At 41.0% G+C, this 26,351-nt stretch overlaps 1 protein-coding gene and 1 long non-coding RNA gene across 2 annotated transcripts in view; one reads left to right on the top strand and one right to left on the bottom strand.

The window, feature by feature from the left end:
* Positions 1–25,688, top strand: part of DCBLD1 (discoidin, CUB and LCCL domain containing 1) — an 88,855-nt gene extending 63,167 nt beyond the window's left edge. The window contains exons 7-15 of the mRNA XM_077487053.1: positions 1,322–1,362; positions 9,619–9,825; positions 13,019–13,143; positions 14,455–14,602; positions 16,308–16,424; positions 16,547–16,631; positions 19,260–19,306; positions 19,381–19,500; positions 21,956–25,688. Coding sequence (XP_077343179.1) covers positions 1,322–1,362; positions 9,619–9,825; positions 13,019–13,143; positions 14,455–14,602; positions 16,308–16,424; positions 16,547–16,631; positions 19,260–19,306; positions 19,381–19,500; positions 21,956–22,476 — 1,411 coding nt within the window. The 3' untranslated portion in view covers positions 22,477–25,688. The remainder of the gene's footprint in view (positions 1–1,321; positions 1,363–9,618; positions 9,826–13,018; positions 13,144–14,454; positions 14,603–16,307; positions 16,425–16,546; positions 16,632–19,259; positions 19,307–19,380; positions 19,501–21,955) is intronic.
* LOC143987893 (uncharacterized) lies at positions 7,857–22,307 on the bottom strand. Its single transcript, XR_013276719.1, has 2 exons — positions 22,170–22,307; positions 7,857–9,800 (listed from the first exon to the last, which is right to left on the bottom strand). It is a non-coding gene; the product is annotated as an uncharacterized LOC143987893 (long non-coding RNA).
* Positions 25,689–26,351: the final 663 nt, after the last annotated feature.

Genomic DNA, 26,351 nt, shown 5'->3' with positions numbered 1-26,351 from the left:
GCAGCCCATCTGATTTTATTTTTATTTATTTTTTCTAATCAGCACAACCAGAATCTGATAGGAATATATTGCTATTTTGTTAACTGTTTTAACAGACTGCAGTTTCATTAACTAAACCAATTGGGTTTTTTTTCCCATTATTAGTGAGACCTTCAAATGTTAATTTGTATCACACTAAACTGCTTCTGTATCAAGCATAAAGTGTGGATAGAGTAGGGAAGAGGCAAAATCTCTACCGTTTTTCATAGGGGAAATTTCCCTTCACTTCCTGTCAGAGACTCGACAGTAAGGAAATCTCCCAAAGTGACAAGAATTTCCATTAGACAGTTGTCCCCACTGGAAGATTTCCCAACACCCCTAGCTCTGGGGACAACTCCAAAATATCTATGATTGGTAATAATGGCCACCAGTACAAATAGAGGTGGTTACTCTACCCATTGGGAAAACCAACCACAATAAAAACATGGCAAAGGGTCTAATCCTTCCCCCACTCTATTCAAAAAACAGGTTTTGCCCAGGGTTACACTTTAAATATGAAAAAGCTTTATTAATAGGCTTTTTTAATGAAAATTCATATAATGTGCAATACTTGAGTAGGATAATGGACCGTAGACATTGATGGCCAAATCCTAATGATGTAACATTCGCTGCTTGAGCCAAACATTCATGCAATCCTTGGATGACTGCATATACTGACAGATGCATTAGTAAATCACAGCTTTAGCCATAGATAAGTAATGAGAGACATTTTTATTTATACAAATGGTAACTTAATGCAATTTATCTCTAAAAATTGAAAATGTATATGATTCAAACAGTATCACCTGACCGTTTCAGCATGATCCCACCGCACACAGTGGATTAAAAACACATTTGAGTTCCCAATGAATCCTGGTGGAACATTCAGAAACCCTCATACCTGGATTTATTACACCAGTAGAATTATTCTGGAATGTATTTTACAGTTGAAAGACTACCACCCACCATATGACAGTCACCTTGGCATTTTCCCATCAGACAAGATGCTGTCATTAGAGCAGCTGTTAAATCACCAGGAGATGGCACTTTAAATGCAGCCCCTGAATACTCGGCAAACATGACAATGATCCATGACAATGAGAGGACACTATGCAAACAGACGTGGGGCAAAGGCCTTTCAGGAGTAAAGAGGAGTCGTGTTCAATAATCTGTCATCTCTAGCGGAGACACCGATAGGAGCAATGCTTTGTAACTCTCCCAGATAATGAGATTAACTGCCTTGTGAAAGAATGCTTTGTCTCGTTTGTACTAATCGCGGCTCCCCTTTTGTTTTATGTTGCAGTGGCTCACTTTCAGACCGCCGGTTTGTGTTTAACAGCCTTGGTAAGAATAATACACTGTAAACTCCTGCATGTGTGTGTTTTTTTTTTTTATGTGTTTGAACAAGGCCAGAGCTCTGGCAAATGAGAAAGTGAAAAACAAATACTGTTGAATAGAGTGCCTCTGTTGATCCAATATGAAGCTTCTGTGTGAAAAATACAGTACTAGTATATCTAACAGTCATTGAGTAGTTTTTCTAAGGGACTCGCTAACACCCTAGAGACAGTCAGTCATTGCTTGATTTTATTATAAAAAAAGAGGGTAGGTTTGGGACTTTGAATGAGGCATATGGTCAAACGAGCATACGCCTCCATCCCTGTTGATTAATAAGAAGAGGGGGTTGGGACTTTGAGTGAGATGTGTGTTTGCACAGTTGAAAATTATTCCACAATATTACAAAAGTTTATTCATAAATTGCACATGGTACATTGCAAATACGATGAGCTGATGTGCAGAATTAACAATTAAAATTCCATTATTACACATTATGAATGAAATCCATGTATAGGATGGATGTAAACGCATAATTGGTAAAAAAAAAAAAAACTGCATTTAAAGGCGTGAAGCGTTTCGTGAATAAAGTTCTAATGCAGACTGCATATCTACAAAAAATATGAAATATATTCCAAATTACTTAAATCAATAAAATGAGGCTAAGGGGGCAGGAAAAAGACACCCCAAAAATGATTTACACATCAGCTCTGTAATAGGTCATGAAATGCTGAGCACTGGAAGTTGAGGAAGACTGGAAAATGTCCCAGTCGGGAGCTGGATTATTTTTTTAAAGCACGTGTAGACATGAGAAAAAGGGAAAGGTCTGGTGTCCCCAGTAACCAACTTCCATCCCTGTAACATATAATAAAATGAAGGGTTTGCCCTGGGACTTTAAATGAAGTGGGTACCATTTCCGTCAGTAAGCAAAACAGTAGTAAATGCAGTATATGGTTTATTCAAGTAACATTGTTTACATGCATAGATATCACCAACAATTTCCAATTTAAAAAAGATGCATAAACAAGGAATATTGATACATTAAAGCGGGAGTCCACCGGGACTCCGCGTTTTTTTTTTTTTAAAGCCAGCAGCTACAAATACTGCAGCTGCTGACTTTTAAATAGTGACACTTACCTGTCCAGCGCGCCCGCGATGTCGGCACCCGAAGCCGATCGCTCGCTCGTCTATCGGGTCCTGCCGCCGCCATCTTGGGTATGGGAATCAGGAAATGGAGCCTTCGGCTTCATTTCCCGGTTCCCTACTGCGCATGCGCGAGCCGCGCGGCGCAATCCGGACGGTCCCCGCTGCCTCTGGGAGCTGTGTGTTTCCCAGCAGGCAGTGGGGCACTTGCTGAAGGGGGCGGGCGCTTGCGGAAAGGGGCGTAACGTACGCCCCTTTCCGCAGAGAGCTAGCCCGGAAGTGGGTGCAGTTACCTGGATTATCCAGGTAACTGCACCCCCCTCCCCCCTGAAAGGTGCCGATTGTGGCGCCGGAGGGGGGGGGATTCCGATGAGCGGAGGTCCATTTTAGGGTGGACCTCCGCTTTAATGTAATAGCAGTCATAGTTCATGGGCATCATACTATCCGACCCCTTTCGTGAGATCCAGATCACTCTTCAGGAGTGGGTGTGTCTACTTCAGATGCCTGACAAACATACTCATGTTTACAGCATATACTTTTCATGGGCTAACAAGGTCTCTATGGATACATCAGTGCACTACTACTAGACAATCACAGTCCACCTCTTTCCTCTTTCTTTTTCTATCTTGTAACTTGCTAGTATCCCCCTGCCATCCTATGTTTCTAACCATCTCCCTGACCCTACCATCTTTGGCCCAGGCCTTTCATTCATATAGATTTTTATGTTAATACTTATTGACTCTACTCCCTGGAGAGCCGTCCCAGGTGGGAAAACAGTGATTTTTACTAGGCAATGATTTCATGAAAAATCCAAAAGGCTTGTTGTACCCAAGTTGATCAATCAAGCCTGCCCATACAGGATTTGCATCTCAGCTGGTCCCTGCTGAACCAGCCAAGATCAAAAACCATCTATGGCTGCCTTTCCTTTTGATATGCTGGTGTGGAGCATGTCTACAGCATACATGCCCCACCTTTCCTGATGTGGAGGTCTGTCTACCGCTGGGAAAATTAAAAGCCTGCAGCTGCTGACTTTTAATAATCGGACACTTACCTGTCCTGGAGTCCAGCAATGTCGGCACAGCAGCTGATGTTTCAGCTATCAGGTGCTGCCGCTTCCATTGCGAGTAGGGGAATCCGGCAGTGTAGCCTTACAGCTTCACGCCGGGAACCCTACTGCGCATGCATGAGGTGCCACTCCTCTCTCCTACTGGCCTGGCGGCTGGGGAAGGAGGAGGGAGAAGGGGGTCCCACTGTGACATTGATGCCCGTGGCTGAGGCTCCCGGAAGTGGAGACAGCATACCTGTGAAAGAAAGGTATCCTGCCCCCCCGAAAGGTGCCAAATGTGGTACCTGAAGGGGAAGGAGTACAATGAGCGGAAGTTACACTTTTGGGTGGAACTCCACTTTAAACTGGCCATACAGCAATTGAAATTCGGTTGATTCAGCAGCGACCAGAAGTATTTCTGTCAGTGTGTGGCCACCTCCACTTGACACAAGATGATCACTTGGTTGACATTTGTCAGAGGGACATGCTGGAAAACTTTTATTGTTGATCGACTGTAGGCACTGATCAGTATATATCAGTGACTGGTGCCCCTGTCAAAATACAATGTTTCAATGGGGGGGTTCTTCCATTCAGTTCACTTGTGTGGATGGGGAATTTTTTTTCTGTTCAGCTTACTGGCTAAATGAAAATAACTAGCCACCTATGGCAAGTTTTAGAGGCCTAAACACAATTGGTAACTCAAGGAGACTGCTCATTTTCAGGGTGCACACACCAGCACAGATTATCACGTCCAACTATACGTTTAGTATTTTTGGCCAGTCTAAGGCCATATCTTCCATCCAAACTGCATGCTGTGAATTTGTCTTTAAGGCTTCATGCACACTAGCCTAAAAAATGTTGCTTCTACAGGAGTTTTGTGTTCTGCTTGTAGAAGCAGCTCAGTGTTATTCTATGTGTCCATGCACATTAGGACGATTAAAGGCATATTTTGAGTTCACAGTTTAGAGGCAGGGAAAAAAGCCCTTCTGGTTTGCGTTTCTGATGGTAGTTTATTAGCAGAAAAAAGCTTAAAACCCTCCTTAACTCATCCAAACTTTGTACAGAAAATGCTCTAAATTAGTATTTTTTTACTCCCACGAAAATACTTTAAGCCCAGTGTGCATGGAGCCTAAAGGTGAGGTAGACACTCCATAAGGTTTATTTACTAAAGGGAAAATAGACACATGTTCACATTGCAAGGGAATTTTCCCCAGAGCTTAATAAATGAAGTGAAGTTTTGCTGGCTTTCATAATCAAACCTTGTGCAAGCAAAACCTTGTTTTGATTGGGCATTGTTTACAAAGTGAAATTTCACCACATTCACTAAGCACTGGGGAATACTCCCTTACAAAGTGAACAGACCTATCTGCCCTTAGTGAATCAACCATATTGCGTCCTAGCTGCAAACCGCCTTTTAGTCACAGGTCGAGAGTGCTGAGATCTGCCACAGTCCACATCTGTGGAATGAACATAGATAGTACTGCCTTCCTTGGACACACCCCAAAATGTACATAAGTAATTGAGCATGGTCATGGAATTTGACACTATCCACGCAATGTATACATAGCCTGAGACATACAGTAAGTTAGTTGTTTAGAAGTGACCTGCTCACTTCTGAAATGTAACGTGTTTTTTTCATCTTCTTATAAATACGCACAGATACTCTTATCCATCAACACTTGAGAGCAATCGGGGGCTGTGTAAAAGTTTCCTACTCAACTGATCTAATATTTACCTGATCGTAGTGTCTTGTGTTGTGTTTTTAATATCCTCAACACAGGAAAAAAATATAAAAAGGAGTTTACATTGCGGGCCTAGTTTCTATACGTATCTCAGAGAGCATCACTGTTACAATGTTTCCATTCTTTTTTACAGTGATCAGAGTACCGAGACAGTATATAGGGTTTTCTGAGTCCAAAAGGGAAACTTGGAAAGCAGTGTTCTTTTTCCTGGGTAGTGCCATTGCACACAGTGAAGCAAATCATTTTAGCTTTTCTGCCATGGAAGTACCGGAGCATAAGTTAGCAGGGTCTACTCTATAGACATTTAGCAGTAGGGCCACGCATTAGATGGTGTTAAAAGCGGAATTACACTGCATTGGAGAAAACAAACCAAAATGGCTATTTAATTTTTAATATTCAAAGCAAACTCCCCCATCCATCCAAGTATCCATGCTTTTTGTTGAGAAATCACTTTGTAAAACACTGCACTAGTATTTGTCTGTCTGGCCATTTTGAGTAAGGGCAGATGATTCATGTAGTGTTAACGTCCTGTAATCCATCTGCTCTTAGCTCAGGCAGTCGTGTAAGTGGATGTGCTTAGTTGAGAAAACACCTCCTGCCCAGCTGAAGACTCCTGGGATGTATGACATAATTTGTCTAGGCCTGAAAACCAGAAAGTAACTGAAGAAATGTAAAAAAAAAAAAAAAAAAGTTCAAAACAAGTAAATATACCTTATCTATTTACTAATGCTAGCAGCGTGAAGATTAAAAATAGTCAATGTTGACTGAGCGAGTGAAATTCCACTTTAAACATACAAAAGCAATTCAGCGGCAGTAATTTTTTATGTTACAAAAACATAATTGCACTTTGCAGAAGATGCATTGATGGCAGGGGAATCCAACCTACACCTATGACCACCTGCTATATTTGTGGACAGATGTAGATGGTGGAATCTGACTTATCGTTTGGAACAAGTAAAATGAGGCTTAAGTTAGAGACCCTGTCACCAACTCAAAAAATTACATGTAGCACTGACAAATCTAGTATTTACATGCTTACAGTATTTTTTTCTTTCCCATAAACTATTTTGCATTGACTTGCAACATGCCCCGAACGTGCTAGTAAATTTGACTTCTTTAGGAAATGTCAAATCTTTAGCACAGATCTCACTCTCCTTGCATGCTCTGACCCTCTTTTCTTCTGAAAGGTTCTCATTACTGTCGATGGGAGGTGAAGGATGGAGCTGTGGCAGCACAAATGTTATGTAATTGTCAGGGGAGGACTGAAGGGGACTACTACAGAGTGCCGTGGGGGCTGGTGGTATATTTTTTTTTGGGGGGGGGGGGCAAACCGTCCATTCGCTGCCACCACCCGGTCAGCCAGTCACCAGCCCCTTCCTGGCGGATGGCGGCTTTACCCTGCATTGCCTTCTCTTGGGTTTGGCCCTTCTTCTCCTTGGAGGCTTGATGGGTCTCAGGATCCACTTTGTTTGGCCGGGAGAAGAATCAGGAAGACAATAGCGAATATTAATTTGCTATGGTCACACAACTGGGTGGGCTCACTTCGCCCTGAGCCCATCCTTTTTTTTGAAGCAATCAGAGCCTTGGGCTCTAATCACATAATTAAAAAAAAAAAAAAAAACATTGGAATCCATGCGTCTGGCGCCCTGTGTGTAGATTAGGGGCCAGCCCCATGGATTAGGGGGCGGTGCTCCCTATGGATGGGCCGCCACTGACCCGAGTGTCAGTTGCATGATGGCTCTGTCTGCTGGGACTGCTGAAATCAAATCCAAGATGGCAGTGCTTTTTAATATTTACACAAGGGAATTCTTTACAAGGTAATTAACATGCATAAATTACACATTTATACTCCTGTAAGGATTTAAACGAACTGTCTGGCAACAGAGCCTTGTTCTAAATATGCAGCCATAGTGCATGTTTTTTTTTTTCACAAACATGAATACGTAGTCTAAATGGCTACTTTAGATTTGCGATGAACCGATCTGAACGTGAGCTTCCTTAGCAGGCTCTATAAGCGAAGCATTTACACAGTGCAGAATAAAATGGTTATGTGGATCTCTGACAGCGTTCCAGCTAGCAGTCACCTGGGGTTAGAATGATTCTGCAGCTGTTCAGTAAATATCTAGCTTGTTGAGGCAATGAGCGAAGGTTGTACAAATTCCACATGTTGAGTCTGCCTGCAGGGCAGCCCCTGCCAATAGTGTATAAATACATACTGTTACTGGGAGACAGAAGGAGAAATAATTACTTCTATTGCTGATTAGCTTGCTTTCACTGAACATGATGGAAGGCCAAATGAATGGGATTTTTGGAAAATGTGAAAACTCTCAGCATTGTCTCTTGATGATTTCTTGTTGTACAAGGGCTCATTTTTCAGGTGTCTGCTTTTCACAACTTTGTTCTCGCAGTGTACAGTTTTGTTCATTATCCATTCCATGTCCAGTGCATGTCCTGGCAAAACGAAGAAATGCCTAACGCTATATCTGGATATGAATGTAGAACTGCAATGGTGATGCAGACCTTTTTTTACCTACATCCCATTTTTTGGTACATTACATTGGAGACATTACAACGACTTTTAAAAACAATTACGTTTTATTTCACATAGAGTCAATATTGCAGTATAAAAATACATTCAAGATACAGAAGTTCCTCTAGGCGGTTATTACACCTCTATTGGGAGGTCACTTAAAGCTACGGATACCTCCAGGGATCATATGATTGTGTGGATAGTCAAACACTCTCAACATGTTTCATGGTTTCCAGCTTCTTCAGTAGAGAAAACAAAAAAGTAGGACCGCCATACACTAGGAATAAGAAGAAGAGACATAAGTAGAAAACATTATAGAATCAATAGCAATTATCTCACATAGCCTACAGTTATTAGAGACATTGGTATGAAGGATCTTTACCTCAAAGACTGAATCATGGTCAACAAGCAAAAGAGGCATCAAGGTCACATGCATGGGCGCATATCCAAAGGGGCCAAAGTGCTATGTAACATAAGACTTTACTGCTATTTAAGCTTATAAACCTAAAACAGTCATCATTTAGTATGCAAGTATAAGATACATATCAATATGACATTTCCATTGAGCAAACGATATTTAAAAAAATCACAAGTTTTTGTTTGGTGGTGGGGTGGTTGAAGCACAGCTAAATCTTGGAATTATGGATGGGAGAATTTCATATCAGAGAGCTGAATACATCTCAGTATTGCTTCCATCAATGTTGATGGCATGACCACACCATTATAGTATCTAAAATTAAATAAAGATACAAAACAATTCCAGTTTCCATTTCAGGCACATGATAGTATGAAAAGCTAGATGGCAAGTAAGGTATCATGAAGGACAGCAAGCAAGATAGAGACACAACTTACCCAGGTTAGATAAACTGGGTTAAAATTCTGCCAGATAGGAATAGTGATTGTAGGAAGAGACTTTCTATTGTCCCAGGACAGATCCTAAGAGGGTAGGTAAGCCATAAGTAAGCACTCAAGAAAAACCTTTACAGCATTGTCAGAAATGGGTATGTCTGTTTGTATACACATATAGTCAATTAGATGTGCAGTAATGCCAATCAAACATATAGTACCTGGATAAGAAGATTTAACGTTCATGTTAGCTGAAGGTATCGCTCCGCATGGCATAGGAGCCGGCACTACAGAGGAGACATCGGCTTATGTGGCTCTTGCTCCCTACTACAGCTCCAACTTTACAAGTAGTCCCTCGGCATTGCACTCTGATGTTCTGGAATAGCGGGTCAGCAAGCCCAGACACAATCTACCAGTCACCTGTCCGTGATATACTGGTAGATCAAGATCTACTGCTTTCTGACCCCCAGCCCAGAGGAACTTATGTGTTTTTGAATGAATTTTTATATAGTAATGTTGACTGTGAAATAAAACATAATTGTTTTTAAAAGTCATTGTAATGTCTCATGGCGGAACCAGAAAAATTCTACTTGCCCCACTCCCCTTTTATGTATTCTGAAACTCTTAGGAAGAAGGAGAGCCTGGAATTATGGCAGGAAGATCTTTGTTTAAATCCCAAGACCTAAAACAAATCTGTGGCTTATTTAGCACATCAGGATCCAGGTGGAGTTGCTCCTTCAATTTTTTTTCTTTTTTTTTTTTTTCTTTGAAAGGATAGAGCAATATGCAAACTTCTGCCTTAAGCACTAATAATTATACAAATTGAAGGTAGCACTACTCATTCTTTCCTTGGATAACTTTTGTAAGGTTTGTTGTTCAGTGAGAGGAATGGGTATGTTTTTAACATGTCTATAAATCGTCTTAATCAAATTCATACATAATATATATATATTTTTTTTTAGATTGCAACACTTCATTGACTGCAGGGAACGGAGAAGAGAAATTTTTAGCTACCTCATCCTGGGAATGGAGAAGTGAGAATGGGGAGACAACGGTCTGGTCCCCAGGAAGGGCCCAATCCAATACACAGGGGGTATCCTGGGCTTCCAGTCATCAGTTTGACCGTGAATGGCTAGAAATAGACCTGGGAGACAAGAGAAAAATAACTGGTAAGAATATTTTAATTTGTCAAATGTAATTCTCTTTTGAATTACTGAAAATGTGGAAAAAATAAACATTAGCCTTGCTGATTCCTGACCGAACTTTGGATGCTTCAGTGAGGTTAAGGATGAGCCGAACACCCCCCGGTTCGGTTCGCACCAGAACCAGCGAACAGACCTAAACTTCGTGTGAACTTTAGAACTCTATTAAAGTCTATGGAATTCGAACATTCAAAATCAAAAGTGCTAATTGTAAAGGCTAATATGCAAGTTATTGCCCTAAAAAGTGTTTGGGGACCTGTGTCCTGCCCCAGGGGACATGTATCAATGCAAAAAAAAGTTTTAAAAACTGAAGTTTTTTTCGGGAGCAGTGATTTTAATCATGCTTAAAGTGAAACAATAAAAGTGTAATATTCCTTTAAATTTCTTACCTGGGGGCGTGTATAGTATGCCTGTAAAGGGGCGCATGTTTCCCGTGCTTAGAACTGTCCCTGCACAAAGTGTAATTTCGCACGGAAAAAAAGTAATTTAAAAGCACTCGCGGCTATAATAACTTGTCGGCTCCCCGTAATACAGAGAACAGTCATTGAAAGTCATTGATAAAAAAAATTTAAAAAAAAAGCGTGGGGTTCCCCCAAATTCAATTACCAGGCCCTTCATGTCTGGTAAGGATATTAAAGGGAACCCCGCATCAAATTTTTTAAAACAAATAAAGTGGGGTCCCCCCCAAATATCCATACCAGACCCTTCAGGTCTGATATGGATTTTAAGGGGAACTCAACGTCAAATAAAAAAAAAATGGCGTGGAGTTCCCCCCCCAAAAATCCATACCAGACCCTTTATCCGAGCATGCAACCTGGCAGATCGCAGGAAAAGAGGGGGGGACGAGAGCAACCCCCTCCTGAACCGTACCAGGCCACATGCCCTCAACATTGGGAGGATGCTTTGGGCCCTTAAAGCACCATGTCCTCATGTTGATGGGGACAAGGGCCTCATCCCCACAACCCTGGCTTGTGGTTGTTGGGGGGTCTGTGGGCAGGGGGCTTATTAGAATCTGGAAGCCCCCTTTAACAAGGGGACCCCCAGATCCCGCCTCCCCTCCCCGTTTGAAATGGTAAGGGGGTACAAAAGTACCCCCACCATTTCAAAAGAAAGTGTAAAAATTTTTTAAAACACACACACACACACACACACACACACCGTTGGGAAAAATCCTTTATTAAAAATAAAAAAAAATTTAAAAAGATTCCAGCGGTGGTAATCGACACTTACTATCCAGTGATGGATGATCGTCTCTCCGGGGTCCAGTGATGGCTGATCTGATCCAGCGATGGGTGGTCTCTCCCTCCAGCGCATCCATCCTGTCTCCACCGGAGACACTGCGGGAATCCCGGGAGCCTGACACTTCTTAGCTGAGGAACTTAGCTTTGTGAAATGGTAGGCGACTGGGATCTGGGGGTCCCCTGTTAAATGGGGCTTCCAGATTCTGATAAGCCCCCTGCTCACAGACCCTCACAACCACCGGCCAGGGTTGTGGGGATGAGGCCCTTGTCCCCCCTCTACATGGGGACATGGTGCTTTGAGGGGTCACAGACCCCCAAAGCATTCTCCCAATGTTGAGGGCGTGTGGCCTGGTATGGTTCAGGGGGGGGGGGGCGCTCTCTTGTCCCCCCTCTTTTTCTGAGGCCTGCCAGGTTGCGTGCTCAGATAAAGGGTCTGGTATGGATTTTTGGGGGGATCTCCACACAATTTTTTTTTTTTAATGATGCGGGGTTCCCCTTAATATCCATACCAGACCTAAAGGGCCTGGTAATTGAATTTGGGGGAACTCCACACTTTTTTTTTTTATTTTTTTTTTATTTTTTATTAATGACTGTTATCTGTATTACGGGGAGCGGACAATTCATTATAGCCGCGAGTGCTTTTAAATAACTTTTTTTTCCTGCAGAAATGACACTTTGTGCAGGGACAGTTCTAAGCACGGGAAACATGCGCCCCTTTACAGGCATACTATACACACACCCCAGGTACAAAATTTAAAGGAATATTACACTTTTATCGTTTCACTTTAAGCATTATTAAAATCACTGCCACCGAAAAATGGCCGTTTTTAAAACTTTTTTTTTTTTTGCATTGATACATTTCCCCTGGGGCAGGACCCAGGTCCCCAAACACTTTTTATGACAATAACTTGCATATAAGCCTTTAAAATTAGCACTTTAGATTTCTCCCATAGACTAGAACAGGGTGTTCCGCAAATTTGCCGCGAACACCCCAAATTGTTTGCTGTTCAGTGAACAGGCAATGTTCGAGTCGAACATGAGTTTGACTCGAACTCCAAGCTCATCCCTAAGTGAGGATTAGCGTTTGCTGTGTAGTACACTTCATTAAAGTGGTAGTAAACTCCACTTTTTTAGTTGTACCTACAGGTAAGGTTATAATAAGCTTACCTGCAGGTACAGTGAATATGTCCTAAATGTGCACCATTTAGGAGATACTGTTGCTGCAGCTGATGTTACCGGTGCATGCGCTCTGAAGGGACGGCATACTCGTGCCATCCCTTCAGAGTTCTTTGCCATGGCTATTCAAGTGGGCGCAGCCCCAGAAGGAAGACCGGGTAAAGATGGCAGCTCTGTCATTGGTGAGGGCTTTGTTTCATGGTAAGTTTTTCAGTATGCAAGATTTTTTATTTTTAATGAAGAGTTTATTACCACTTTAAAGTGTAGAGGCAAAAATTTAAAAAAATATTTTAGATAATGGGGAGGAGATAAATATGGCTGTCTATGCACTTATAATGGAAATTCATTCTTCTATTCTTACTGATGCACATTGTCATCTAAAATAAAGAGAGATCCAAAATTTTAGAGCGGTCCCCAGAGCAAAGAGCACATTTTCCAATAGGGGCACCTGTTTAATTGACAACTTCCCCAATAGTACACAGAAGGCGAAAAAGAAACTGATAAGGGTTGTAACCCTTCCCTACTCTTTTTAAACGAATCGCTTTGCCTATACATACATTTTGCTTTGGCTGTTTTATGGGTCTCCTGTGATGTAGTTCACAGCGCATAATACATTAGACTTAGATATATTTGATTCTGCTAGATGCCTGCTTCTAAATGACCACTTATTGGAAATTAAAACCAGCCCTTTTTTTTCTTTTGGTATTCACTAAAACACATGCCTTTCCATTGGTTTGCTTCAGGTATTGTCACTACAGGATCCACCTTGCCGAACTTTAACTTTTATGTGAAATCCTATATAATCAGCTTTACAAGAGATGGATTGAAGTGGAGGACTTACAAGGGAGCAATGAACAATGAAGAAAAGGTCATTTATTATTTAATTCAATTTTTTTCTTTTGCTTTCTGCCTATTTATGTTGCCTGTGTACAGCATTACAAGACTATTATTATGGCACCCAGTGATGACCTAGCTATCAGTAAAGCCTCATCCACGTGGGCAATAAGCTGTATGCAATTGTATCAATTTATATGGATTTGTAGGATATTTTTAAATGCATACAAACGCATGCATTATTTTTAAATTTATGTAACACATACTGTGTTTTCAAACTTAAATTAGCCCTCTGTGTTTTATCTGCGTTTTACATTTGTTCAGTTTAATTTAGCGAAGATACAATTTTGTGCATTTGGGGGAGATTAGATACTCTGAACATGTCTAAATGCACATAAACACAGGTACATTTAAACGCAGAAGAAAATAATCTGGGAAGTAAAAAGCTTTATTGCTCCCAGATCATATCTTCTGCATTTAAATAAATCATACACTGGAGGCTCATGTGAATGTATCCTAAGGTCTCACTTACTGTAGCAGTTGAGGGCAGTTAAAACCACATGCTTGAGTTGCGTGTTTACCAACTACTCCACCCTTAGCTACAAAGGCAGTGGCAGGAGGTGTACAAGTATCACGGTCACAGCAGAAATGATACCTTGTCACTTTTACTGGGCTGAACACATCCCGTTCAAGTGAATGGGACCAAGATGGTACCGCATGCAATGCACATGGTTGCAGCTTGGTAATGTTTCATTTAGGGAGTTAATACAGGTTGCTTTTTAAAGGAGCAGCAGTGAAAACAAGCCCTGATAGTTAATTGTGTAATGTATGTATTTGTATATGAGCTCACTATGGTGGAAAAATTTGTATCCATATGATGGCTATTAATTTGAGTGTATGGTCATCATAACATTTGTCACCCTTCTCTGTGCAGTAGACCTTGACCTTCAGCACCAAGCATTGTGGTCCTTCAGAACTGGCAATATACAGTATGTGTCATGCCAGTCTACCTGTGGATTCACTTTAAAATACATGCTGGAAAATCCCTACTTTACATTTATTTCAAAATATTTGTTTTGTGCTTTCAAACCTAGTTTGGGTCTCATGTATGAATGTGCAAAGCACAAGTCAGATGCAGCCCCTGAGATTTGTCTCTGCTGAATACAAGAGAAAAATCTGACAGATTGCTAAAGACAAAACACACAGAACTATCAATTTATCTGGGAAAATGGTTCAAGTGACTCTCTAAACTCACAATGCAACCTTTAATCTTCCATTCTAATGACTTGTGTGACTACTTTTATTCTATAGTGAAGTAAAGTGTATGTATTGTACTATTCTTTAGGTATTAGAGGGGAACTCAGACTATCAAGATCAGACTCGTAACAACTTAATCCCTCCAGTTGTGGCACGAGCTCTCCGTATAATACCTCGAACCTGGAACCAAAGGATTGCTATGAAAGTTGAACTTATAGGATGCGCTCTTACACAGTGTAAGTTCAAGAAGCATCACTTACACCACATTGTTCTGTGTGGAATACTATACAGATAGCAGCTACATCCAATTTAAATGAAAAGTATTCATAGATAGGAATAGGTAGACAGGTCTGCGTATTTTGTAGAGCAGAATTGGCAGCAACACAATACAGAATAAGTCATCTTTAAATAAACATTACTGGTATCTTCCCTGTAATCTTATTTCTAAATGTTTTAAGCAGACCATAGATGGGGCAACCTGCGGTTGCTGGAAAGAAAGTCGCTCAGTTTCCTCATCAACACAGTCAGTGCTGATGGGGGGGAATCCCTCCTGTGGTGCTACTGTGTTCTCCCAGCAGTAGAGATGCTGGGAGCCGTCCCTGTCGGGAGAATACATTGATTATTGCTAGCAGATATAGCCACTGGCAATAATCGCATTAAAAATCTGGCATGCTGGTTATACCCAAGTCGATCCATCGATTGACTTGGATACAATCAGCTTGCCCATAAATGATTCGGACCATCTATGACCAGCTTTAGGCTGTTTGCTAGTAACGCCTTAAAGCTCAACTGAACTTTAAGTTTAAGTCAGCCAAATACATTCCAGATGCATTCAAACAAAAGGTATTCCAGATCTTACAATCTTTGTCCAGAAAAGCAGCACCAGCCTAGAAAAGTAGAGTAGAAAAGCCTGTCCCCTACCTGTAGAGAAAGACCCTTGCTCTCTAGCAGCTGTGGTCCACACTCCATGAGTAACACCAATAGTTATGCTATCGGCAAAATTCATGCTCCTTGCTGATTAGAGAGCTCTAGTTCTGACTCCGCAAGTGACACATAGGACCTCTGCAGTGAGATAATCTTCCACAGGGAGAGTAGGGGTTCTTCTCTACCACATGCTGGCAGGGGACAGGTGTTTTTGCTTGGGCTGTGGCTGCTTTCTAAAGAAAATAACTAAGACTTTGTTCTGATGCACCTGAAATGAGCTTACCTAGGTGTCAATGTCATGTACCAGACTGAAGGCTGAGGTGACGAGAGGGCTCCCCTTGAGGCTGAGTGCAGAGTACCCATGAAGGTGATAACAGAGGGTGCTGTGCCCAAAGATGCACGGGTCACCTGGAGATGAAGCTGGCTGATGATTCCAAATTTGAGGAAACCCAAGGGCAGAGAAGGTGGTCACAGCAAATCAGTCTCTGCAGGTGCTGGCGGATCTTGACAGATGGGTAAAGCAGGAGCAAGGTCAGAAGCCAGGCCAGGGGTTACCGGAAGTCAGGAGCATAGTCGAGATCAAGCCCAGGGTTAAACCCAGGATGTCAATCTGGAATAGGCAGGAGCAGGTCTGTGAAGCAAGCTGGGTTCAGAGCCAGGAGAGGACCAGGTCAGGGGTAAGCTGGTGGTAACGGGTAATTGAGCAGAAGCACAAGGCACAGTATACAAGGCTGACAATAATCCAGCAATTTGTGAGAGCCACTAGTGTCCTTATATAGGCCAGTGAACACTTGAACACTGGCAATTGGCACGCTTTGCGTACACTGGTGCGCTGATGCGTAGGAAGATTTGCCAGCATGTGCCTGTTCGGTAATGCGCGTGCGCGAATTAGCATGGCCGTATTGGATATTTGCAAGTTCTTCTCTGAATTCTTCCCTGACACTGGGCTTTAACCATGACCAGGTGCAGGAGTGCATTAGTTTTCACAGCTCATCCATGTTTTTTTTTCCTCCGCAGCTCACAATTCATCCACCCATCCTATGTGGAAGAAGCCAAACGAGAAGAGGGCCAAAACCCCAGTAAAAGAGGAAGAGAACATCACTGAGCCAGTTCCTTCAGAGGAAAATGACTTTGGTATGCATCTCTTTCTGAAATAGTATGGTTTCATAAGAATTATGACCTTTAGCGAACTTCATAATTTATCCAGCAAGATTTTATTCTCAGAAAAATAAATGCTTTCCTTGTTTCCAATTTAGGGTGGAAACTCGTCGTTGTCCTCATCGCAGTGGTGCTGGTGCTGTGTTTAGTTGTAGCTGGGATCTGTATATGCATAACACGAAGGTAGGTTCTCCTACTCTGATAACATACTGGTTGGGATCTATACTTTCATACCCAAAAAAGTCTAAATCTTTTATTAGGTATATAGTCTGTACTGGGCAACGTTCTAATTCTGCAGATTTTTTTTTTTTGTGTAGATGATTGTTCTCTTTACTGATTGTAACACTGTTGATTGTGGAACATATAGAATTGCATTCTGTCACATCAGTTCTTGGCCATCTATTTCTCTTTATTGTTGGCAATAATTTTGGTCTTCTGTTTTTAAATAGTTTTGGTGGTATAAGGATGTTGCCATATCTCCAATGTTTTCGAAACTTGTCATGGAGATGGGAGTCTGAAGGGGAATAATTTCTGATCAAAGAACCAATAAAATACAGTCTCCGGATTAGTCTATGAATCGTGAAAATCCTTGCATTGCAGTTTGAATTTGGCTTATAATGTCTGTCAAAATCACATGCTGATACACCCAAAAGATATCTGTAAAGAAAAGATTTAGATTGTATCCCCCCAGTCTTCCACATTGCTGCTTTTGATGTCAGTATCCTTCCTGGGAAGTACAGACTAGGCTAAATCTTGTGTGAAGACACTCCAGTCCATTGCAAGAGTGTCTTCCTGTGAGATTTGGGCTGCTCTGCATTCCTCAGGATCTTACTGGAAGGAATAAGACACCACCCTCGCCAAAGTACCACAGGTGAGGGGGTAAAAGATTATTGAAATACTATATGCACAATGCAAGAGCTCAGTCCTTAAATATGAGAACTTTTAAAAATACAAATATTTCCCAAGGGACTTGGAAGAGTTGCGCCAAACAAAAACAAGTCAGTACATGTTTAAAAAAACCCATGCATGATTAAAATCCTATTAAAATTGCATGGAGTATATAAAAAAAGTGCATAGTTGTATGATTGCATATAAGAATAATTCAGTTGATATCTTAAAACTGTGTTTCATGAATCAATGTTCACCACTTCGGATAATAATCAAAATCAACTCTTCCAAAGTTCCTTGGGCAAAGTTTGTATTTAAGAATTCTCTATTGAAATACTTTGCTGTGACAACCATGAAGGTTAAATCCTAAATTGTATGATTAGGCTGCATTCACACCTGAGCGTTTTCTGCTGATAAAACGCTTGTAAAATGCCCAAACAAATGCTCAACAAGCAAAATCCCATTCATTTCAATGGCACCTGTGGGACAGGAGGAATTTCCTAGTGGGAAATAAAAACTGACACGGCTTTGCCCTATCCAAAGGGAAGAAAAAAATGTTGCCTTTAGTTCTACTTTAAAGTGGTTGTAAACCCTCCCCCACAACTTTGTCCCATGTAAATCAGCATAAAAAACCCTAATGAACACTGCTTGTAGATATCTCCTTGCTTAGTATTGTAATCCCTTTTTGTTCTTTAGAATGATGTCACTGAGCATGCCCAGATCTCCCCTGATTTACGGCACACTCTATATGTCCTATCTATCTGTTATCAGGACTTCCTACAGCACACAACACTGATATCCCAGGAGGCTTCATAATCACTCAGAGCTTCCTCCTACACACCGTGTGACCTCACATGCAGTGTAAAGCAGGGCATGGGACACATTTACTGCAGACTCGTCAGCTGAAGCTGATAGGACTCACACAGGCAAACACCAGATAATCAGCACAAATAAATACTATGAAATAAAACAAGTCAGCTATGAACAGGGAAACAGGGTTACCATAGAAACGTTGGCTTGAGAAAGAGCTTGGTTAACAGTACAGGAAGTGCTCAATGTAAGGGCGGAAATACACTCCACTGTGGACTCAGAAAACAATACTTAAGATGGCACTGCCTTACCTCTGGAAACAAGTTTTTTTAAAGTTTCTTTATACAGTAAGTAATATGCAATTTGGGCTGGATTACAGTGGCTATAGTTTTGATAGTTTATTATAATGGACTAAATGAAAAGAAGCATCAGAGTGGGAGAGTTTACTTCCTCTTGAGGCTGGGTTCACATTGCAGCGGTTACGAGAACCGGATGTGATTCGCACCGCACTGCAGTGCAAATCACATCCGATCTCTGTGCGATGCGAGTTCAGCCATACAGATAGTATGGCTGAATTCGCATCGCACGTGGCCCAAACTCGCACAGGACCCTTTTTTTGGTCCGCAGCAGAATCGGATCGCATGGGTGTTCACACCATGCGATCCGATTCCTGTCCGAGTTTGCAGATCGCACTGCGATATGCGAACTGATCTGGAGGTGTCATTAATGTTTCACTGACACTCCCAGCAGTTCGTATAGGGCAGTGTGAACTGCCGCCGGGAGGAATGCGATGCGGGAACCCGCCGTGGATTTGCGGCGTTCCCGCATTGCTGCAATGTGAACCTAACCTTAAGCCTAACCCATTAACAAAACTCCCATGATTTCTAACTATAACCTAACCTCATGTAAGATTAAGCTATTCCCCACCACTAAACCAACCCCTTGTTTTGTATACTTTCCTCATCCTGCTACAGAAATTGCAATGCCAAATCCTCCTGTCTGCCTAAAGATACTGCCGCTAAGCTGTCAGCACCATCAACTATGGATTCATTGCAAAGGCATGTATGTTTTCTTAGAATCGTATTTTAAATTGTGAATTTATTTGTCTTGCAGGAATAGATTGAAAACAGACACTTACAAAACTGAGGAACAAAAAGGTGGTAAGTTGACAGCCTTTATTTTCCTATGATTTTATTACAATGTACAAGTGTCTAATGAATATTCTATGGTGCAGGGTGCTGGAAGCAATTGGAACAGCCCATTATGAGACAACAGTCAACAGAGTTTACCATCAGCTACTCCAATGACAAAGAAGTGATGCAGAAGTTTGACTTTGTCAAGTGTGACACAGAAGGTAAGAAGCAAACCTCAAACACTTCCTACCCTGTTTCCCCTAAAATAAGACCTAGTGTGATTGTCGGTGATCGCTGCAATAAAAGCCCTACCCCCCAAATAAGCCCTGGTTAAAGTCCTTGTAGGTTTTCTTTTCAGGGTAGGGCTTATTTTTGAGGAAACAGAGTAGGGCTTATTTGGGTGGTAGGGCTTATATTGCAGCCAACACCGACAATCACGCTAGGTCTTATTTTAGGGGAAACAGGGTATATAGCACTGATTTGATTAGCCTCCCATTTAGATCACTACACACATTTAAAATACACACCCTACACGCTTATACATATAAAAAAATTAAATAAATGCACCAACATTGAATAAAAAAAAAATGCATTTATTACACTCTTGCAAAATTGCAATCACGATCAGTGTGTCATGGTGTCTTTCAAAAGGGTGTGTGTGTATATGTAATGACAGATCATGTGACACTTAGATTGCACACAGGTGGACATCATTTCACTAATTATGTGACTTCTGAAGGTAATTGGTTGCACCAGACCTTTTTATAACAAAGGGGATGAATACATACGCACATGGCAATTATCATTTTTTTTATTTCTGAAAAATAGTTTTATGTATATATTCTTTTCTAGTTTTACTTCACCAACTTAGACTATTGTGTTCTGATCCATCACATATAATTCAGATTAAAAAAACATTGAACTAAAGCCTGTAATGTAACAAAATAGGTATAAAGCCAAGTGGGTGAATACTTTTGCAAGGCACTGTATAATAAACACATACTCACCTGTCCCACAATCCAGCGATGTGGGCGCCCAAAGCCTTGTTTCTCTCCCACTCCTCTCAGCGGTGCCGGCATTGCAAGTGTGGGCACCTGCTGTGCAATTGCAAGTCTGTGACGTGTCCCAGAAGATTGCGGGGGGGGGGGGGGGGGGAGTTGCCTAGGCGGCATGACCAGAATTGGGAGCTGGGTACCTGTTAAAACTAGGTACCCGCTCCCCCCTCCAATAGAATGACATGCCAAATGTGGCATGTCAGGGGGGTCAGGATTGCTTAAAGCGGAACTTCCACTATTAGGTTGAACTCACTGCGACTTCAGAAAAGGTCCCTGCACTACTTTGATACGGCTTTAGTGCCAATGTGTGTAAAAGTCATATAAAAGTCTTAATCTAAAATCGCACCGACTATTGCGCGACTTTAAAGTCGGCTGGTGCGAACCGGGCTTAATAAAGATTATTATTTTTTTTTTTTTAAGTGTTTAAAATAACATGCAAAATTGGCTCTGGCTGCGGAAGGCATAGCTAAACTCAAAAGCGAAACAAAATGTGACAGCTTGTCAGTTCTTATATGCTGTGGCTGCATTAGTTTTCTTTTTTTCAAGTTTATTTCCCCTTATTTGCATGCAGTGATCCTGCCAGTAAAACACTTCCTGTCCAGGGAAGGAGAAGCGTTGTTTCCATAGGCTGCTCTCATGAATAGTACACAGACCCCTTCTCTTCTCCTCTCCTCGTCTCATTTTCATTAAATAGGGCCGAGGTCTTCTGTAGTTCACAGAAAACCACTAAGAAGACTGATAACATTGTCTGAGATTTCTGTTTAGTGCACAGAATGTGACAAGTACACTGGATTTCTAGCAGGATCAAAAGGATTTTCTCTGTTCTTGCAGAAAATGTCCTTGGCCTGAGAAAAAAAAAATGAATGTATATGTAAAGACTGGCAAGCTGCAATACATTTTGTTCTTGGGTTTAAATATCCTATAAGAAAAAGTGCTTGCCCCTTGTGTTTTTGTTTTTAGTCCACCCTTGAACAACCAAACTGTAGGTAATTGCTTTGGTAGCTAAACTCCCATACGATGTTGAATATAAAATAAAGAGCTCCCATATTGCCATTTCCACAGGTTTACTTGGGGTTGAAGAAACATGCATTTCCTTTGCTATAGTGCCACCTAGTGGCAGCATGCTTAAAAAACAAAACACAAAAAAAACAGGGATTGGGTATACAAAACTAAAGCGCATGCAGGATGTAGAATGTATAACTGATCACATCTCATCTCTAGGTAAACAGATGGATTTGTATGATCGCCTGTTTTGTTAAAGCCAAAACTAATGCTAGCTTTTGACCTCAAATTAAAAAAACTTTAAACACAGAATAAACTAGCAGCATGTAATGTAAATCAGTGGCATCCCATTGGAATTTGTACACGATTGACTGACTTCTGACTAGCACCATAGACTAATGTCTAATTTGCCAGAAAATGGGCCAAAATGGTGGACGCTTGAAAGCAATAATAAATAAAAACAAAAAAAATGCACATCTTTTTCCAGTATGTTTACCTTCAATCTAATCATTGTTTACTTCTCTACGAAATCTTTTTATGGAAGCTTTTCAAAGTCAGTATATTCCTACACATTACTCCGGTTTCATTGCATTATTCTAAATCTCCTTTCTTTACATAGATTATGAGCAGACCCTCATGATTGGCACTGGCACAGTGTCACGGAAAGGATCCACATTCAAGCCTATGGACAAAGATGCCAATAACGGCAGCCTAGAAAGGGAGAACCACTATGATTGCCCTCTCAGGACCAATGAATACGCACTGCCGCTGACGTACCCAGAGCCGGAGTATGCCACCCCAATTATAGAGCGCCATGTCATGCGGGACCATACCTTCTCACCAGAGTGTGGTTACAACGTCCCTGTGGTGGCACTGGACCGCAAGCACTCCTTCTCTGGTGTCAGCTTTTCCATCTCATCCAGTGCAGAAGACAGTGGAGGGGACTACCAAACACCCCACAGGATACACATAGAGGAGTGTGAATACGACAGGCCAAAAGTCCATAGTACTACTTGGGTTGTGGCAGATTGTGGCGATTACCAGAAGCCACAATACTGTACACTAGCAGCAGAAGGCTACTCTTCTCCAAGAGACTGCTTAAAGCCCATAAACCAGACTGCTATAACGGCTCTCTTATGACTCCCCTCAGAGGACAAGACTTGAAAAAAAAAACATCTATGAATGTTACTTCCCAGCTGCTGGACATCTGCGTTGTTTACATGACTTTTCTACATTTTTCTTTTTAGTGATGTTGCTCAAGGCTGATAGGAAACTTCAGAAGTGAGTTGTGTACAGTATCAGAGGCCCATGTTACTGTGAGATTTGTGCAATGTGTACAGAAGATATTTAAGAGGACCTCAATCGCTTTACAGCTTTTTTTGTTCAGACTTGATCTTATATTGACTTTTATGTAGTCACTTTTAGCTAAAAATGTGACTTTTCTGGTGCATTATTTTTTTCAGATTATTAACACTGTGAATGTTTAACATGTAAACTAGCTTTAATTTATATTACCTGTAAAACAGGATTGGTATATCGATACCCAAATTCAAAATTTTGGTTTAACTAGTACCTTTTTTAGGGGAGGGACGATAAAAAAAAATAAAAATTGGGTGATCTAGTTATTTGGCCAGTTGCATGGCTAGACTACAAATGCATACTCAGACAGGTGCCTAGAATATTGCCATTCAGTTTCATCAACCACACTGGAGTGGAGCTGACCATTTTAAAGGGTAAGTTCACAAAAAATGAAAATATGAACTAGTTCCAAATATCCAGGCTATCCCTCTGCATTTTACTGCACATAGCAGTCGTGACGCCCTGTGCTGCCAGTGTACAGCTCCGGAGTCAATACCAATCATAATGCTGGCAATGGCTATCACTCATTAATCAGTGCAACCGTATGACTGCATTGACCACCAATGAAAAGTACTCCTTACTACTACCCATACTGGTAGAGGAAGCCTCAGATGCTTTACTCATTGGTCAGCATGGTCATGTGCTAACCAATAAGCATTTACCATTGTGTGCAATATGATGGATGCTCACTCAAGGGCTGTATATTAGTCTACAGACCACTACATCGGCAGCATGGGGCATCACGGCCACTATGAGTCAGTGGAATCCAGAGAAGTGGCCAGGATTTTTGGAGTTATTTCACCTTTTTTTGTGTTTTTTGTTTAACCCCTTGGCGCCGGTCATATGCAAATATGTAGCCTCTTGGCACCTGCTCCTTAGCGCCAAGGGTCCACATATTTAAATTAATTGCTGCCTATGCACTTGTGCTGAGAGCGTGCACCCAGCATAGTTGCAGTCGACTAACTGATCGGGAGTTTTCGGACCACGCGACAGCTAATCGCGGTGGTCACGTGATCTTAAACTGCACCCTGCCTCCCGGGCATTATAAACCTTTTAGAGGGCCGGGAGGCACTGGCGCCAAGAGGTTAAAGATTAACTTAATATGGGGATCAATGGAAAAGTCATGTGGAGTCTTGTATGATGAAATGATCTGTATTTGTAAACCCTGCCACATCTGCAAAAGTATTCCTAAATTCCAAATGCATGTCTTCTCTCAAGTTGGGCATCGTCTGGAAGGAATAATCACTTTATATTACTACAGTTTGGTTTTACCTTAATATGCAACTTTGTAAATAAATTTAGGTTTTCAAAAGATATTTTATATATTATAAAATATATTTTATATATTATTATAATATTTGTATTTGCACAGAAGGTTTGACGTTCAATTCAAGTTAATGGTCTCATCTGGCCTCTCAACATAGCGCCTGCATTAGAAACTGCCTGTGTTGCTACTAGCAGTCGTCAGATTCCTCTTCTGAAAAAAAAAAAGCTGAAATCTATTCTACAGAACAATACACACAGTTCTTATTTCAGACACTTTTAAAACAGTACAGAACATAATTGTCAATGTAAATCTTATACAAAGTAATTTGTTAAACAGTAGCACACATTGTAGAGTTTACCTATTTTCTACACTGGATCAATTGTGCAAGGACATTCTGTATATTGACTTGGTTCCATGTCTCTTAATTGCTGGTCGCTAACTGGAGACATCAATCCTCTTAATTTTCAGTCAACCTACAAGCCTGCATGTGTTTGTTTTTTTTTGTTTTGTTTTTAAGTAATAGGTGATCTGGAGATAGGCACTAGCATGTTAATGTAGGCACATATTGTCTTTTACCTTGTAGGTCAAACTGGGAGCCCCTAAGCATGGGGTCCTTTGATGTAGACATCAACTTGGCTCCACCTCTTTTCATGACTTTCTGTTCTTCACTGAAGCCTCCCAGTGCATTGATGGCAAATATGGAGCTAAGGGATGAGCCAATATCCAATGTTCTCATTTGATATGGATATTTAAGTATTAGACCACCCAACATTTAGAGGCCACTTTAAAAAAAAAAAAAAAAAAAAAATACTGGAGGATTTATACATACACCTCCTGATGCCTACGCTAACGTGTTAGTGACAGCTTACATACCAATAACAGTATAGACACACTTGAGCTATGTTGTTCTACACAAAGTGAGTTTATATCACCATGTCTTAAATGCTTGTAGTTTGATTAGCAAGGTAAGCTTTCAATTAAAATTAAAGTGAGACCCTCTACAAATTATGTTGTCAGCTCAAAGTGAATATACCTCCACCAGGAATCTATAGGTTACCATACTCCATGGAAATGAAAGAGCGCCATTCCAAAATAGTTTTTAATACTTTTTTTTTTTTTTTGTATGTTCCTTAATTGGCATGCCTCCATTGAAGCAATTTAGTCTTCGTTCCAGTGACATGCCAAGAAGCGAGGGTAAACCACCTCCAGGGTACAAGAAAACAGTAAAACCTAGTAGAGGTTTGAAATCTTTGCCACAAAGTTTTCATTGTTGTCTGTCCCACTGGAAAGATTTCCCCTTACTCCAACATCCCTGTGGAAAAACAAGACACCATCAAAGATCTCGAGGTTTTACCTCATCTGTAATCCATCTAATACTAAAAACCGTTCTGGCTGGAGCTCCAATTTACTTTTCTGTGTGAAAGTGATAGAAAAAAAAAGAAAACACAACTTGTTCAATAAAATGAATTGAGGATCCATCACAACTGTATGTTCTCCTAATTTCTCTGTCCTAGAGAAAATTTGCAAAACCTATTATACAGGGGATCAAAGGTGGTCATCGCTGCTCTCCTTTCCATGGCTTAGAATTTTTTGTTCATATATTTACAAAAAGGCATGTTTGTATAATGTTAAATGACAAGTTGTAAAAGATACAAATTGTATGGTTCCCGTCTTAAAACATTTTGTATAGTCTCCAAAAAGAATAAAACTGTGCAATATGCCTCAATAGTATATTCTTATTAAAAGTAAATGTACATGAACAAGCTCATATTTAGCATTGCTTCAGTCAGTTTTATTATAGAGTACAAATATGAATATTGAGTTCTACTTAATGTTAATATTTTCACCCACATAACCTCTTGCCACCCACATAATGTAAAACATGCAGCACCAAACAGGATGGGCTTTAACACCCACACATATGCATCCATGGGTGACCAAAGTTTCTGTGGTGAGAGCACTTTCTCATTGTGCACTCCCAACTCCATGACCAAGCTTTTAAAGAACACTCCTCGTCTCTGTTAATGATTGGGATTTGGCGGGACCAGCTTCTGATTATATGACCACTGTTGAAACCAAATCCGTGATTATGTGATCTGCCAGTCTTTTATGGCCCCCCCTGCTGTAGAGACCATGTTAAAGGGACGCTGGGTAGGAATGGATTAGAGCATGTTGGCTATTTGGTTATCCAACTTGAGGGATGAGTTAAAGGCCAAGTCCACCTTTTGCTCAAAAAAAAAAAAAATGCACCCATATATATATTTTTTTTTCCAAATGAGCTTTCAAAACATTGCAACCATGATCAGTGGATTGCGAGTGCAATCCCCAGGCTCCTGCAGACTCTTCCTCCAGCTCCTTGCCTGTACAGAGGTCAGATATTAAGTTGGAG

Source organism: Lithobates pipiens, unplaced genomic scaffold (assembly GCF_037356315.1).
Source record: "Lithobates pipiens isolate NorthernLeopardFrog02 unplaced genomic scaffold, aLitPip1_a1.2 Scaffold_18, whole genome shotgun sequence".
In the NCBI taxonomy this organism is placed as follows: domain Eukaryota; kingdom Metazoa; phylum Chordata; class Amphibia; order Anura; family Ranidae; genus Lithobates; species Lithobates pipiens.
The sequence above is the reverse complement of the archived record's forward strand: the minus strand, read 5'-3'. Positions and strand labels throughout refer to the sequence as shown.